Source organism: Xyrauchen texanus, chromosome 14, assembly GCF_025860055.1.
Source record: "Xyrauchen texanus isolate HMW12.3.18 chromosome 14, RBS_HiC_50CHRs, whole genome shotgun sequence".
Lineage (NCBI taxonomy): Eukaryota > Metazoa > Chordata > Actinopteri > Cypriniformes > Catostomidae > Xyrauchen > Xyrauchen texanus.
In genome coordinates this window covers 25,001,363-25,019,618 of record NC_068289.1, presented here as the reverse complement: position 1 = coordinate 25,019,618, position 18,256 = coordinate 25,001,363, and the positions used below count along the sequence as shown (strand labels likewise).

At 39.4% G+C, this 18,256-nt stretch overlaps 1 protein-coding gene across 3 annotated transcripts in view; it reads left to right on the top strand.

Annotated features, from left to right (window-relative positions):
• The window catches only part of LOC127655272 (UDP-glucose:glycoprotein glucosyltransferase 2-like), a 99,200-nt gene that overhangs the window by 49,127 nt on the left and 31,817 nt on the right, over positions 1 to 18,256 (top strand). For all 3 annotated transcript variants that reach the window (XM_052142980.1, XM_052142981.1, XM_052142978.1), the window contains exons 23-30: positions 5,318 to 5,449; positions 9,313 to 9,443; positions 9,623 to 9,718; positions 11,010 to 11,112; positions 11,538 to 11,617; positions 15,915 to 16,104; positions 16,539 to 16,697; positions 17,318 to 17,403. In XM_052142980.1, the coding sequence (XP_051998940.1) occupies positions 5,318 to 5,449; positions 9,313 to 9,443; positions 9,623 to 9,718; positions 11,010 to 11,112; positions 11,538 to 11,617; positions 15,915 to 16,104; positions 16,539 to 16,697; positions 17,318 to 17,403 (977 nt within the window). The remainder of the gene's footprint in view (positions 1 to 5,317; positions 5,450 to 9,312; positions 9,444 to 9,622; positions 9,719 to 11,009; positions 11,113 to 11,537; positions 11,618 to 15,914; positions 16,105 to 16,538; positions 16,698 to 17,317; positions 17,404 to 18,256) is intronic.

The following is an 18,256-nucleotide window of genomic DNA, read 5'->3' as shown; positions in this document are numbered from 1 at the left end:
GAAAACAACAAAAATGGCAGCAAACAGCCGCTTTTATAATTATTGTTTTGCGATCTTTGCGATTGTTTTTCTTTCTGATTAATTTTCTGATAAAACTACCTTTTGTTGTTGAAATGACGTTGTTCCAACGGGAGCGCGAAGTGGAGGGCGGGTCCACCTTCTTCATGTAGCCAATCAGATGAGCTAATCGCTAACTCTTGATTTACACTTATCTGGTTGGTTTAAAAACACGCCAGTCACCAGAACACATCTTTAACATAATTTGGCTCAGACCCGTTCTCGTTGCTGCAATGGTACTTTTAATAATGCACACATGCATGTTAAATAATAAATAAATAAAAGAACAAATTAATAAATAAACCATGATTACTTAAGGTTACAAATACACACACACACACACTCCATCATTGCAATCTTGACATCGCAGCCTGTTCATTATAGCCGCAATAAAATATAATAATAAAATAGTAAACCTAACATATAAAAAGTACTCTGTTTAAATAGTCAGTAGTACAATTCGTATCATTCACAGTAAGCACCGCTCCACTGTGATGTTTCCAAGCATATTTTGCATGTAAAGAGGATGATTTTCTACGTCGGTATTGGAGCGTGAGTAAAGTACAAAGCCTATAATAAAGAATAGTTTAGCATCCAAATACATCGCAAATGTAAAACATTTTGATTCTAAAGAGAGAGTTTTTTTATTCGTGTTCTGTTCTGAATATCATTCAATTTCAAGGATTTGTTGTGGAATGTTTTGAGAGTATCATCAAATAAGAATAATTCTTTCGTTTTAGTGATTCCCTAGTTATTTTTTTTTTATTTTTTTCATTGTTCTAATCAGGTAAGGCAAGTAATATTCTCTGTGTCTTTATGTAAATAAACCAAAACAAAAAAGTTTGAGAACCACTGGTTTATGGCACGTTTTTGGATTGTGGTCAGCACAGAAAACAGCGCACGATTCTTGAATGGTTTGAAAGTTATATTGAAATGCTTACAAAGTATTGGATAAGAGGAATCGACATTTTTATTTAAAAACAAGTCATCTGAAACCTGACATCAAGTAAGGTGAGGAACAACGAATTTCACACACTTGGAAAATGCTTTTTATTTGAATGAGTGAACGTGGCTCTTAAAAGAGCCATTGTTGCTGCCCTTAAAAGGACATTTGTTGCTTCATCTTTCCTAGTTCCACCTGCAGAGCTTCTCGGAGGTTGCTCGGCAGAAGCTGGTTTCCCTCTGGTCTCAGGTGGACTCCGTCTCTGCACAGATGGAACAAGCCGATGTTTCTGTGGTGAATGCAGCGCATCTGCCTCTCTGCCAAGAAGCCAGACATGGTGTCGTTGATCCACCGCCGGCTTCGTTCAATGCCATAGCCAGTCCTGCCAGTCTGTCCTCTCCAATTTAGACGGGGTAAAATGCCAGAAAACACCAGCCTGGTTCTGGGAAACATTTGTAAGACTTCGGTCAGGTCACTCTTTATTTCCCGAAGAAAATTGAGGCGGTTGCGGCCCACCCGACACAAACTGTTCCCTCCCAGGTGAATAATGAGAATATCTGGACCTGTAGCTTTGGCCCTGAGAGAGCGCAGAGCTGGAAACAGCTGCTCCCAGAGTCTGCCTCCTCTGCCGTCCCAGGTGATCTCACACTGAAGACCGAGGTTTCCGTCCAGGCGCTGCTCACAGAAGTGAGTATGCAGTCTGCGGATGATGGAACTGCCGACGATCCAAACACGTGAAGCCATCTCAAAGACGATTGAGGGAATGTGATTTACAACCGGTATTTATGAGTGTTGCACGTTTGGTTCCTAAAGGTGTTACAGGCCCCACCCATTTCCAGATTCAATAATCGGCTCATTCTTACATAGTAGAGCACGTTCGCACATGCGCAGTCTTCAAAAACGGTGCTTTAAATCTCTTGACAAACTAAAAAACATAAATAACATTTGTATGTGTTCTAAACAAAAGACACAGGTTGTACTGAATGTCAGCTTGTTTATTTGGCTCAAGATAAGGATTTATTAAGTCCACATGTCATGCAAACAAGAAATGCTTCTAACTAGGTCGAGAGCTGTCGTTGCGAATGTTCGTTGGAGCTCTACAGCACACATCTTCTTCTCGACGGTCAAAGCGAGGTTACGTTATTGCCCATCGTGCACAGCAACCCTAAAGGCACGGGGATGGCGGTGCCACCGGCTTGGGCCCGCCATCGCTGCTTGCAGCTATATTTTATATTTGAATTTATTATGAGTTGTTTTCTTTCTCTCCTGTCAGTCTGTGTACAGATTGCAGTTCTGGAGAGTATTGCAGAGTTACAGATTCTTGTTGTTTTTTCTTGTCTTTTAAACATTACAACTATCACGTTATCCAAATGTCTGTTGTAAATCTGATGGTTCCGACTCTAAAATCTGATTGGCTGAGCAACGTTCAACGCCATAGACCATGTTTGCATGCACTTAAGATAACTATTTATTCCAAGGTTTTTGGAGAAAACTGTGTTCTGAAATGGAGGAATTAAGGAATTAAGAAAAGCAGACCCAGGTTTCTCCAGTAGAAGACGGTATATTTCACCATGTGTAAACGCATCAGCTGAGTTCTTAAAGGTTTTTGTAGAGTGTGCGTGTAAGCAGGACAGACCGGATAACTTGACGTCATAGGATGGAGCCATACATCATATCATCAAGTCAATACAGGGGGAAGAATTCAACATTTCTGGGAGTACAGTGGGAAAATATACATACACTATAAAATATACCCATTTGTACATAGCAATATTCTCTCATCATTTACTCACCCTTATGCCATCCCAGATGTGTATGAATCTCTCAGATTTTCTTCTGCAGAACACAAACTTCTAAGAAGTGATATGATCTTAAATCTTCAGAAGTGATATGGGTGAGAAACAGATCAATATTTAAATCCTTATTTACTATAAATCTCCACTTTCACATTCTTTTACATTTTAAAAGTGAAAATGAGATTTATGTTAAAAGAATATTTCAAATGTATCTGTTTCTCACCTACACCTATCATATAGCGTTTTATTAAACCACTTGAGTAGTTGATGCAGCATTTAATTTACACAGAAACAGAGCCTAAAACCGCATTTTACCTCAAACTTTGAATAAGTGTTCTCTGAGACGAGTGACATATAGCGGCACATGTCCTTCCTTGTGTCCTCCAAAGCACACAGCATCATATATACACTTTGAACTGTTGCTTCCTGGAATCACCAAGAGAATATGAGACACAAGCAGGCTCAACCACACAAAAATGTTCTCAAACTCACAAACAACTGCATTTCTGGAAATGGCAACATAGTACGGTGAAATCTAGGATCTTATTGACAGAGCATTACAATTCTCAATGTCAGGCTCATAAAGAGCTTTTCTTACTAATCCTCTTGTTATTTCATTGTCTGTTTCTGTCTTTCGCTAACTCACGCTCTTAATTATTTCATGTAATGTATAAGATAAATAGAGAGTGTTCCATTCATCCCAGCATTCTTGAGTGTTATTGATGTTAGTTGAAGATAGGCAAAGAGAGAGATGTTTGGTTCCATGAGTGCTCTTGCCTGAGCCCTGTAATGGCTTTATTTTTGGATGGCAGGGAGACTTGTTGTGCTGATATTAGCATTTTCTCCCCGCTCCTAAGGGGCAAATGTTCAAAACACTAATAATCTAACTCTGCAAAGCATGTACACCCGAGATTTGTTATCGGCAGTGAAGCCATTTTTTTATTACGTACATGTCTGATAAATTAAAATGTTTAGTGATTGATTAACGCTACATGGTTTCATATGGTGACACATTTTTCATGGAACTAGCTAACTTGTTATTTCACTCAAAATACTGAAATGACTTCGATTACACATGTGCCCCCTTTGGTTGTCAATAACTCATTGATTGAATATTTCCTCATTGCAGTGTAATCAAAAACAGACTAATGAGCTAATAGTTTTTTTCCGACCCCATTTTTCTTACTAAAGCTGTTGGTTTGGTTGCTTAGCCCAAAATTGGTTCACTCAAGATTCCACCCCCATTCAACGCATCATCAACGTTATTAGTACTACCATGAGTATAAGCAGCAGCTGCTTACCATTGTATCTAGGTAACGACTATGCTTTCACATTAATTGCTGCGAACCCTAGGCAACCTTTTCATCCACGTCCACACTAATAAATTTTTTGTTTGAAAATGCATTCATTTCGCTACATTTTGGTTTGCTGTCCACACTGAGTCAGTTTTTGCTAGCGAAAAATAAACTCTTTTTTTGACTCAGAAAACTGAGATGTTCGAAAACAACGACGTATTTGTTGTCATCTGATGCATATCCATATGATCCAGTCATATGATCCACTCAAAATAATCAAGATGGCGGCCCATGTTGTAGTGGTGTAGTGCCTGATTTTCACTTTGATAGCGTTGTTAAAGATAAATGTCAACTTGTACAACCTTCACAGTGCGTTCCTTCAAAGGAGATGGGAAGTTTACTCGGAATTGCTGTCCGACAGCAGAACATGAGAACAATTGCGTTTCAGACCATTAATGGAAAAGACACAGGACCATGACTCTTACGTTTGTTCTGCATGTTCAGTAAGGGGATATAATAGTTTTCAGATGGTTTAGTGTGGACAAGTAACTTTTGGAAAAGTTTGAAAACGTCAGTGTGGACGGAGAGCATTTCGAAAACAAAAATGCCATATTAAAATGTATCTGGATTAATGTGGACATATCTTCAGAAGCATGAAACCGCTTTCATGACAAACAAAACAAACCCATCTCTGATATTAAATGGGCTTGGGCCCCAAAAGCTCTAGTGTGACAGCACCCAAAATTGCATTGTTGGGAGTTTTTAGTAAATGGGCTAAAACAAATGTCTATACAGTATATTCCTACTGTTCTTATAATATCAAATGTGAGATTTGGTGAGTGGTGCAGTGTGATGCATTTACCCATGTTTCCATTGATCATGGTATAAATTACGGGGGGTTGCACTGGCATGTTTTGATTATTAGGGGGGTACCTTCACCTATCCCCCTCTGGAATCTACGCCCCTGCCTTGAAGGCTCAGGGTCTGTTTACTGGAAGGTCACTGATTTGATCCCTGCAAGGTGCAGGCATGCCCTTTAATTCCAGATTACTCCAGGGGAACTGTAATAAATTAATAGCAACAGTTTTGACAACATTGCATGAAAATTACAGAAACAATTCGATCCATTTCTCTTAGTGTGACACTGATTACTTTTTGTTTTACACAGATGTTTACACTAATTTCCTATATGTTTACATTTTAAATGTGTGTTTGATATCCTGTAGGGAATGGACCTGGATTCCTTTGAGAAGAAGTTCAACACGATGGCGGTGGACTTCCTTCACAGCCAGCTGAAGTTCTGTAAGGAAGTTCTGAAGCTGAAAGCTGGACAGAGAGCTGTGGTCAGCAACGGCAGGGTGAGACCCATAAACACCCGCTCGTCCTTTAGACACCTAAAGAACATTTTCATAGGAGTTATGAAATAATTTATAACATAATGACCTGCAGTACGTACCACTCATCTGGATGATAAATAGTCTGAACTGCAATGTCTCACCAGTTGGTTCTTCATATGGGGCTGCTGTTTTTGTTGACTCAGTATTAAGCATTCTGCCTGGCCTGTCCTAGCCTGTGAGGAGAGGAGGAAAGAGATGCAGCCTGGCATTAATTCTCCAGTGTCCACTCATCATCCACTGCTGCAGGGGCCACAGGTCCCACAGAACTGCCGAACTTTCAGAATGCTGCGCTTTCTCAGCCGAGTCATTGTTGACAAGCAAGCACAAAACAGGCTACTGGCTGAAACATTAGTGACACGTCCAATCATTTTCCAACATAGAGGAAAGTGAACCTCAGAATATGTCTTCGTCTTAAAACAGCTGTGGTTAAATAATCCCTTTAGTTGTTTTTTTTCTTTGAATTTGTAAAATAATGGATATAATGTAAAATTGGGACGGTAATATATTGTATCTCAGTATTTTTTTGTGTTTTGATGATATTCAATATACACTCACTGAGTACTTTATTAGGAACATGTACCTGTACACCTACTTAATCATGCGATTATCTAATCAGCCAATCGTGTGGCAAATTATGCAGATACAGGTCAGGAGCTTCAGTTCATTTTCACATCAATCATCAGAATGAGGAAAAAAATGTATCTCAGTGATTTTGACCATGGCATGATTGTGGTTCCAGACAGGCTGGTTTGAGTATTTCTGTTACTGCTAATCTCCTGGGATTTTCATGCACAATAGTTTCTCAAACTGGTGCCAAAAACAAAAAACATCCAGTGATCGGCAGTTCTGCTGACGGAGATGTCTTGTTGATAAGAGAGATCAACGGAGAACAGAGCTTACAGAAAGGCTACGGTAACTCAGATAATGCCTCTGTACAATTGTAGTGAACAGAATAGCTTCTGAGAACTAATTTCCACCTAGTATTACGATGTGTCTCTGGTGATCCAATCACATGTGGTCAGGTGAGACACAGCACTGTTTACACCTGGTCACTTAAATGCATCTCCTGTGACCACCTGTGTTCGGATTTGGAGGGGAGGGTCTCTGTTTCATGACAACATACATCAGTCACTATGTCAGTGTGTTACTGCCCGATAATAAAGTGCAAAAAAGTCAGAAAAGACAAAGAAAGCACAAAAAAAAATGTTGCACTGTTTCTCGCAGAAGCGGTTGAAATATAATCTAAGGACAAATGTAACACGTCAAGCAGATTTATCAGTTATTTTAGTGTAATACATGTATTAAAGGAGCTTCAGGTGTTCGTTCTTCTCATCTGTGTTGATATTAGATACACTAAAGATCTGTCTATTCTGTTTGAAGATCTGGTTGTGTATGTATCCGATTTCTTTTAATTTTCCGACCAAACAGTTATTTCTTTTTAAAGCCACTCGTATACAGCAAAGTTTAAACTCTTGTTTTAGTACAGCAGTTTATTGACAGGTGAGGTGAGGTGTGGTGGTTCACTGGTGCCAGGACAAGTTTAGACCTGTGTTTAGGGCTGACCACATGTGATCTGATCTCCCAAAATGCATCTGAATACCAGGTAGAAACAGGGTCTCAGAATGCACAACATATCAAACCTTAAGGAGGATTGGCTACAACAGCTGAAGGCCACATTAGGCACTTTATTAGGACCATGCTTCTAATAAAGTGCTAAGTGAGTGTATATTTCCTAATATTTATGTATTTCCTCTGGCATGGCTTAAAATGTTGATCATAAAGGGTGCTCAAAGACCCATTAATAGATTACAAGGAGTAAAATACACTAGACTAAAATGGTAAATGTACTGTTTTTCACTAAATGAACCCAAATGATGAATGCTAAATAAATATAAACAAATAATTACCAAAATGTTTTGGGATAGACAGCTAAATTTACCTACTTATATTTTATTAAAATATTTAAAAATAAAAAAATGGCACATAGGGATTTCATATGTGAGTGATATAAACAAATTCCTAAATCTGTGTTGTAAACCGATTTATTAAAATGGACAGTTCGATAGAACTGATTGGCAGAATTTAACCATACTTCCCAAATCTAACAGCATTTTTGCTAAAATGGTGTCACAATTGCAGTACAAGGAGGGGGTGCAACATTAGCTGACTGACATGTCTTTAGAAGACTTAAATGGGCAAATAAACTGATTAAGATTACTGTGATATTACCAATTCATTATTTTATCCAGCCCTATAATAAAACAAAGTATAATTATGAAGACATAAACCATAGTTATGCTTCATTACTCTTGGCTAATTGACTCTACACTTGTAATTGTAAAAGGTTTAATGTTACATTTACATTTATGCATTTGGCAGACGCTTTTATCCAAAGCGACTTACAGTGCAATTATGACAGGGACAATCCCCCCGGAACAACCTGGAGTTAAGTGCCTTGCTCAAGGACACAATGGTGGTAGCCGTGGGGTTAGAACCTCTGACCTTCTGATTAACAGTCCTGTGCTTTAACCACTACGCCACCACCACTCAGTTTAAAGTGGTGTTAAAGATGTTACAGTTTAAATTTGTCACGTCCACAGCAAAATTATGCACAAAAAAAAAATGGCAAGAAATGGAGAATGATTAGCTTTCAGTTGGTGTGTTAAAATATTTATACTCACAAACATGACTTTATTTGTACAAATTGCTGCACATTTATGTAATTCTTAATTCTACAGACACCGGTTGAAAAGCATTTGTTTCATTGTATAGTGACACACATTTACGAATCGTGTTCACGTTAATGAATAGCACTGGCTTGTTCGTTAGTTTTGTGTGTGTGTATGTGTGGGTGGAATGCTGTAAACTGTGAAAAGGAAGTCTCAAAATCCAAATGAACCGAACACGATCGATTCGAACAAGATGTCAATAAATGCACGCGTGTCTTCTGATCCACATATGCACGGATTCATTTTTGCATGAGCAATTTTTGATTTATTAATGTAGAACAGAACATGTTTATTTGCAAATATGTCTGTATTTGTACAAATCGCTGCACAATCATTCAATCCCGAATTCCACAGATTCAAAATGGCATTTGTTTGTGGTTAGTAAAATACATTCACAACATTTATCTAGTACATGCATAATTGTGTGTGCATTCATTAATCATAATGAGATTAAAATCATCCCATAGAGTTGACAGTGATTCTTTTTACATGATTAGAAACAGAATTAGGCTGTATTTGTATGACCATCTGGCACAGAGTGAGCTATTGCAGGTGACCTTACTTTGATTAGTACTAAAAATTGTCTGCCGTTGACATGCATACAGATTAGCATCTTTGTCACCATGTGGTTTTGGAAGGGTGCAGAGAATTGTAATAAAAGTTCTATTCGGGCTGTGTAACAGCAGTTGGTGCTCTGACACATTGGATGACACATGCGGGTGACAATAAATTAATGTCCGGGCGGTAACGTGGCCCACCCAATCATGAGTCTGGCCCACCACAGAAATCACACCCACCCCCACTTCTTTACAGACCCCATTTAGAGTACTATGGCCCACCTTAAATGTTAGAGTTGGAGCTGGGCCTGGTCCCAAACCGATTCCACCTCTCTCCCCATTTATTTAATGTCCCCTCTTCACTGTAACTGTGCTATAAACAGGCAAAAGCCCTATAAAGTTCTAAATGATATGTCCGTCTTTAAGAAATGGCTAGTAAAAGCATCTGTCTGTCTCCTTTGTCTCTGTCTCAATCTGCTCGCTAACATAAGTGATTCTTTTGGTCTCTCATCAATTACAATATGGTTTATGTCTTTAGATCCTGGGCCCGTTCGAGGAAGAAGAGGAGTTTAGTGTGGAAGATTTCGATCTTCTGGAGAAGATCACTTTGCGTACTTCGGCTGAAAAGATCAAACCCAAGATCAAACAGATGAAATTGAATGCCCAAAAGTATACCCATGTTTTATTTGTGGTGCCATGCAAATATTTCTTATTCTCTTGAGATTATGCGATGAGAAACTGTACACGTAAAATGATGTGACAGTGTCGTTTGTAAGCGAGATCTCTGCAGCAGTCTTCATTAAGAGAGTTTATGAGGGTGAACTGAAACCTGTTTCTGCTCTTCACAGGGCAAGTGATCTAATCATGAAAGTGGATGCTGTCCTCACTGCAGCACCCAAAGGAGAGACCAGAAAAGATGTCAAATTTCTTAAGGACAAACACAGGTGAAGTACTGAGCTCAAGGTTTTTCTTGCCTTCCTTCATTACATCCTAGTGTGGACCCTCATTGCAGAAATATTTTACTTGATTAGATTCCAATAACATTTTAATTTCCAAATAGCGGCAAGTTTGAGTGTCTCATTCATTTCCATTTCCATTTATGCATTTGGCAGATGTTTTTATCCAAAGCGACTTACAGTGCAATTATTACAGGGACAATCCCCCTGGAACAACCTGGAGTTCAGTGTCTTGCTCAAGGACACAATGGTGGTGGCCGTGAGGTTAGAACCTGTGACCTTCTGATTAACAGCCCTGTGCTTTAGCCACTACGCCACCACCATCATTCATTTGAACTCTGACCGTCTCACTGAGTGCAGCTCCTGAATATTGCGTGAAGACCGCTTCTGAACCTGACTTGAAGCTCTGTGATGCTCGTGACATCTGCAGTTTTGCGCCAAACTCCTGCAAAATATAAGCAAGGATTTTAGTGAATGCAAAGCGTTCTGGTTTTCCTTTAATTTCATTCTTCATTCATGTAATGGCAAATGTTATTTGTCATTGTGTGTTCATACGTGAAGCCCTGTCACACCCAAGATGATAGCATGAAGAAACACAGAATCTCAAAGGTCTTTTTTAATGTCAAATAAGGGCTTGTGGTTTTATTCGTAGGGCCTTGAAGTGTGAAAATGAAGAATTTTGGAGAAATATATTTTACTATTGCATACTTTTGATATATTATAATATAATATTATAGCTATTCAGGTTGGCTGGGTTCCAAGAACAACAGCGTAAATGCAAACTGGACCAAGGCTAAAGTTGATCAAAAAGAAAGAGATATTTTAGTCATTTTAAATATTTTGATATTTAAAATATTATTTTTATAATGTAATGCATAAGCTTTTAAAGCCTTAAAGGACATAATTATTTAATATTAATAAATTAATTCTAAGCACACATACACCTATGAAAAAAGCATGACAATTTGTGTGACAAGTAATCGTCATAATCGTTAAAGCCCTAAAACTGACAATTAATCATTATAATTGCAATTATTTTGTCAGCCAAATGTCATAATCATGACTGCTCTATTTGCCATGGGTTTGATCATCTCCTGCCATAATTTATGCAATTCTATCTTTCTTGTTATGCCATAATTTATGCAATTCTATCTTTCTTGTTATACTGAAGTACATGCATTATCACTTACTTAAAAACTTTTAATTGGGTTTTTCATTTATGCAACACTGTCACTATAACTGGCAATATATCAACTTGACCAAATGTGTCTTCTTACAGTGTTCTTAAACTAGCACAGCGGGAAGATGAGGTGTTCTTTGATGTGGTTGCTATTGTGGATCCTCTGTCTAGAGACGCACAGAAGTTGGCTCCCCTATTGATTGTATGTACATGCTCTCTGTTGTTGAGTCTTCTTAAGTTTATTAATATGTGCAGTAAACCAATTAACTAAGAGCTTATCATACATCAGGCATGTATGTGCTGTGATTCAGCTGAAAGAAAATGTGTTTACAGACTAACAAAGTTATAGTTCTTTATTGACTGGGCTGCCTGCAGCTACACCAACCAGTGGGTGACAGATGTTAAAAGGATCAAGTTACAAAAATTTAAAAATTGCCACCAAAACATGCAAGTGTATATTGTGTACTATGTGCTATAAAATTAGAAAGCACTTGATAAAGTGTGACTAACTCATCTGGACGTGCCCTATAGAGAGTGACCTGGGACTTCAGAGCCATCCCTCCTGAGTGCAGTTGTTTATTTGTGTTTGTGTGTGAGTAATAACCAGGGCATCTCCCCTGTGTGCAGGTACTTGGTCAAGTGGTCAATATGAAAATGCAGGTGTTCATGAACTGTCGAGCCAAGCTGTCTGAGATGCCCCTGAAGAGGTGAGAGCAAGAGCTTAATTGAACTTCAGCTCAGAGAGTGTCAGAGTAAACATACATACATCACACACACGCGCACAGTTCATATCACACACGCACAACAGTACTCACCATTATGTCGTTCAAACCCTGTATGACTTATTTTGTCCATGAAAAACAAATGCAGAGTGATGTCACTGCTCTTTTCCATACAGCGAAAGGATATAGTGACCAGGGTAGGGTTGCACCAGCTGTGTGTAAGGTCTCACTTAAAGGGATATTAAAGGGAAAGTGAAGTAAGTGAATGGTGGCCAGATTTTTGAAGTTCCAAAAAGCATATAAAGGTAGCATAAAAGTAATCCATATGACTCCACTGCTCGAGGAACATGTCACTCTGGTGGCCCCCTACTGGCCCACACGGACTTGGCTCTCGATCTCGTGCTCCTCGTGACAGCCCCTCCATGGAGAATTCCCCTGAGGGAGGACCTTCTTTCTCAGGGACGGGGCACCCTCTGGCATCCGCTCCCAGACCTCTGGAATCTCCATGTCTGGCTCCTGGATGGGATGGGAGCCAGAGCTGGGAGCGGATGCCAGAGGGGAGCCAGAGCTCCCTCTACCAGGCAACTTTACGGCCTAAAATGGCGCTTGTTCGCAAATTGGTGTTCTTTCCAAAGACCCGCAGAGGTGCGCAGTCCGGTCAGTGCTCTCATTTCTGCAGGAGAGGTTGGAGGGGAGACTGTCCGCCTCCTCCTTGAATGTGTATGTAGCCGCTATCGTGGCACACCACAACGCAGTGGACGGCAAGTCCTTGGGTAAGCACGACTTGATTATCAGGTTCCTTAGAGGCGCCCGGAGGTTGAACCCTCCCCGGCCAAGCCTGTTCCCCTCCTGGGATCTCTCAGTGGTCCCCTCGGGCCTTCAAAGACCCCCCTTTGAGCCGCTAGAATCAGTTGAGCTCAAAGCCCTCTCCTTGAAGACGGCCCTCCTGATCGCGCTCGCTTCCATCAAGGAGTGTTGGGGACCTGCAAGTGTTCTCTGTCAATGACAACTGCCTAGAGTTCGGCCCGGCAGACACTCATGTCGTCCTAAGACCGCGACCAGGCTACGTGCCCAAGGTTCCTACGACCCCCTTCAGAGGCCAAGTAGTGAACCTGCAAGCTAAGCTGCCCCGGGAGGAGGCAGACCCAGCCTTTTCGTTGTTGTGTCAGGTGCATGCTTTGTGTTCTTATTTGGACCGCACGCTGAGCTTTAGATGTTCTGAGCAGCTCTTTGTCTGCTTTGGTGGACATGGAAAGGGAACGTCCCCAAAGCAGAGGCTTTCCCACTGGGTCGTTGATGGAAAAGCATTGGCCTATCACACCCAGGCCGTGCCCGCCCCCTTGCGGGTTCGAGCACACTCGACGAGAAGTGTGGCATCCTCTTGGGGACTGGCCAATGGCACCTCCCTAGCAGACATATGCAGAGCAGCGGCATTTCCACATGTGGCATGAAAATCCATGTGTTGTATTCCGCCACTCTTTACCTCCCCCCAGCCTGGGCAGGTGGTGGTCTTCACAGGGTCTTTTCCCCCTGAAAGAATAGGAGTTGGAAAAGAATGCCTTCCCCGATGCGTGTGATAGCGTTAAGATGTCCCTTAGTGTCGCTTCTTCGACACAACGTCGAAGTGAGCGACAGACGGGGAATGTATAGGTTACTGTTGTAACCTCCGTTCCCTGATGAGGGAACGAGACGTTTTGTCCTCCCGGCCACGACGCTGAACCGAGCCACTGTTATGGATGAAAATCATTCTCGGATCCTCATGGCAAAACCTGAATGGACCGACGCATATTTCCCTCCCTTTATACCCATATTTCCGGGGGAGGGACATGCAAATTCTGTCTTCCAATTTCTCATTGGCCTTTTCTCAAGTTTAGAGATGCACGAGCCTCTCAAGAGAGACCCCTAGTGTCGCTTCTCCGACACAACATCTCGTTCCCTCTATCAGGGAACGGAGGTTACAACAGTAACCTAGACATTTTGTGAATCCATACGATAGCTTTGTGTGAGAAACAGAACAAAACTGAAGTCATTATGGACTTGATGTCTGCCATACCTCTAGTCACATTCATGCTTGTGCATATTCAAACGTGGCATATTATTACATCAAACACAAATTGGTTCTTGTGTGTCTTGTGTTTTTTTTTTGGAGCTTGACAGCCGCTGGTCTCTGTCTGCTTTTGTTGTACGTAAAATAACTGCATAAATATTCTCAAAATTGTGTTCCACGGAAGAAGTAAAATATCATATTAGTTTCAGAAATTCAAAAGATTTGTTTTTTTTTTATGTGAAATATCTTTCAAATCTGATGTTTAAGAATGATAGTGGTGAAAGATACGTTAGCACAGCTACACTGTTCTAAGACCCCCATCTGCATTTGCATTGAATTTAACCCTGTGGGGTCGACGGACACGCCGGCGCATCCTGCTGGATATTTTCGTAATTACAGCGGAATCAACTTAAAATACTCCGTCATTTTTGGGTATACAGATAAGTTTAAGACATCATTAGAAACTATAAAGGGTCTACTTTTATTTGTGTACACTCACAATAACAACAAAATCTTGTGCTTTTGTAAAATAAAGAAAATAAAAAGGGTGAGCTTTCAGCAGTCTTTGTGTTCACGAGCATATTTCAGAAACAAGTCACAAAAATGAGCTGAAACTCCGCTAATTCTTGTCACACAGACATGAAACATATGCCTAAAGAAAGCTTAAAATGTCTACTTTTAAATAAAACAATTCAAATTTAAAACAGTGTAATCTGTATGAAACAAAGCAATGTACATTTTCTTCTGGCTCAACTCATTATCTCTAATGTGATCACACCCACCAGCAGAGCGCGCCATTTATACGCTAATGTGCTGAGACGATCACAGGGAAATGTGCACGCCCCGACAGTGAGGTTGTAGACACAACACAGCTCAACTTTTCTGCGTGTTTGTAATGATACACATGCAATCAAAATTAACATTTTCCTCAGAAGAAGAGCGGGACTCCGATGAACATTTGTATTTTAAAGAGAGACTTGATCCAACCGAGGATACAATTTCAGACGAGTAAGTCCTTTAGTTTTCATTAGCTGACATGCTGTTTTATGAATGTTTGGATTATATTTTAACTAGCGTTTATGCTGCCTCATTATCGTCAACAAAGCTTGTGCTTACAAATATGTGTTCAGGTTAAATGAGTAAAATGCACTTTAAATATGCCCATGTTAGAAAATCAGCATATTATAATGATTTCTGAAGGATCATGTGACACTGAAGACTGCAGTAATGATGCTGAAAATTCAGCTTTGATCACAAATTGCATTTTACAATATATTCAAATAGAAAACTGTTCTTTTAAATTGTAAAAAGAGTTCACACAATGTTTTTACTGTAAAAACTGTTTTACTTTTACTGTATCAAATAAATGCAGCCTTGGTGAGCAGAAGAGACTTCTTTTAAAGGTAGTGTAGGTATAAAATTAAGTAAAGTCTTTATGTAAAGAAAATGTATAGTCAGATTACTACTTTTAACTTAAAACTTGATTTTGATCATTAAGTCTCCTCACATTCATTCTCTATCCCTCATTGATAGGCCCAGGGGAGGCATCTTTTGTCTCTTCAGGTGTAAATTACCTTAATATTCAGGATCGTTATCGCCTCCTCGCATATTACCTTTCAACACTAAAATTGTCTTACAAAAGTTAAATTACTACATTGTTTTGTATGATTGAGTGATCAGGATGGTTTTCACATCATTTTGTAGCAAAAATTCTAGGCTACAAGATCCAGTTCTCAAAAGTCTTGTGGACAAATATTTATTATGTGTTATATGGCCTTATTTCAATGACTTAAAAATTTTGTTTTTCAGAAACCATGCATAAATGCTATTTTCTCAAAAATACAAACCTGTACATACATGTTGCTCACATATTATTGTAGCCCAGTTTGTGCTGAATACAGTGTTATCAGACTTTAGCCATTAATATGTTTTTAAGCAACTGAAAAAAGCACAAATGTCAAGGCATGTCAAAACTTCTCCAGGGCTCAAAACACCCTCAGACCCCAGAGAGTTAACTGTGTTATGGAGAGAAGTTGATATGAACACTGAATTTGAATGCAGTATCATACAAAATCTTTACTGTTGTCACATAAAAAGGATAATAAATAGCCATATTAAGTTAATTCTAAAAGATTCAGGAGTGTATTCAGGATGTATATTGATAATACAGTTTAGAATTGATGATACAGTTTAGAATCTTATTTATTGTTAAATCCTTATTTATCATTCTGGCAGCTTTTATCGATTTGTTTTGGAGCCGGATGTTTCCTTCTTTGGCAACAACACCCTTTCCCCCGGACCCATGGCCCGCTTTACTGAAATCCCAGAATCCCCTTTGCTCACTCTCAATATGATCACCCCAGAGAGTTGGATGGTAGAGGCGGTCAGGAACCCATATGATCTAGACAACATCCACCTACAGGAGGTATTCATTCTGACTTTTTAGCACAGTAATGCGCCATAGAGGTTACTTTTTCAATTGATCAGGCTTTTTTTAGGTAATAAAAAGGCAGAAGATAATAATATCATTTATATTTCTTCATTTAATTTTTTGGGCACTACATAATTCCCATACTTGTTTCACATTATGTCATAGTTTTCATATTCTAAAATGTGGAAATTGTAATAATGATTAAGCTTTTGATTGGTAGTATATTACGTACATGTTTACACATTTCTTTGCCATTTATTGTTTTTTTATCTGTGTTCTGTTCTAATGTTTAATTTTAACTGATTGAATAGTTTTCTCAGCCAGAGCTCTCTAAAATGAGTTGTTGAATATTAGCTGGGCAGCTGTGGATAATTAAAGTAGATTACAATGTAAATGGAGGAATGAGTCATCTCCTGTTTTGTCGTCAGGTTAGTGGTGTGGTGAATGCGGAGTATGAGCTGGAGTATCTGCTCTTGGAGGGCCACTGTTTTGACCTGTCCACAGGTCAGCCTCCCAGAGGACTGCAGTTTACACTGGGCATGAGACAAGAACCTCTCATGCATGACACTATCGTCATGGCCAATCTTGTGAGTCCATTCCCCTCTTCTTATATCTTTTATGGCTCTGCCTGCAGAAATTTGTGATTTCTTGCACCACCTTCCTCCAGATATACATTTATTTATCTCTGTTAAATCCCTTATTTATGTTCCTGGTTCATTACAAGTTGAGCTCTATCGATAGCATTTCCTGACATACTGTTAATTAAACAGAAAATACTTTTGAGTAATGTGTTAACGGTTAAGGCCGATTTATACTTCTGCGTAAAACATACACCATAGTCTACAAGTATCTGCAGCTGTTACGGTGTAACCAAATATGTACCTAAATACTACATACTTTTAAAAATATTTTTTTTTTTTCAATTGTTTTTTTAGTGGAGAGACTAATGTTCTAGGTGGATGGACTTCTAGATATCCATTACTGATATAATTCTTTTGGATAAATGATTCTATATGTATGTAAACAACAGTCCCTTTATACTGTGTTTACCATCTTCAGATTTAATATAAAAAAATGTATATTTGTATAATTAATTAATTTTATTTTAATTTGAGTTACTAAAAAATATTGGATCTCAGGCATTGGTACAGTATCTCACTGTGGTCAGGGTTTTAAATTCTTGGTTCCAACTCACTTTATGGTACAGGGCTATTTCCAGCTAAAGGCCAACCCAGGTGCATGGATCCTCAGGCTGCGTGAGGGCCGATCAGAGGACATCTATCAAATACAAGCGTGAGTGTTTTCTTTTCACAGATTTAAATTGCATACCTGCAAACTTGTCGCTTTTCGGCGAAAATCGCCGTTTTCTTGGTGAATTGGGTCATTTACGTGAATCGCGTAGAACCGGAGAGTTTTTTTATGGGGGGGGTAATGCTGCCCGCCCTTCATCTGCATGCCATGGAGGCTAGAATTGAGAAACATTATTGGATAATTCTTATAATTGACATTTCTCTGAGCCAATCGGAATCTTAGCACTTTTTCTCTTGGCCAATCGGAATCTTAGCACTTGCGTCAGAATGAAGCACACAGCGTCAACCACGCGAGTCTGATGGAAACTCATAACGTGTAGGAATCGTATGTGAAATTCGAGGTAAGTCAAGCTTTTTGGAGCAAAAACAAAAGCTATTTGTTTGCTTGATTCAAGTAACGTTAGCTACCGCTTTTTATGTGATATAATTTACAATAATATTGTATTGTCTATGGGTGGAACGGTACATGTAAGTTATTCGTATTGAACCGAAACTGTACGGGTGTCACGGTTCGGTGCACGAATTTGCACAGAGAATACAAGGGAAAAAAAAAAAAAAACTCTAGATAGCGATAAATTTAGCTCTATTCAAGTTTGGTGTGAACGCAGCATAATAAACAGGCTACGATGTCAAGATTGTAATGCTGTAGTGTGTGTGTGTGTGTGTGTGTGTGTGTGTGTGTGTGTGTGTGTGTGTGTGTGTGTGTGTGTGTGTGTGTGTGTGTGTGTGAGTGTGAGTGAGAGAGAGAGAGGCGTGGCTGTTCAACATTGGAAACAAAAACATACTCCATCATTTTGTTAATACAGGACATCATTCAAACTGCAAAGTGTTTACTT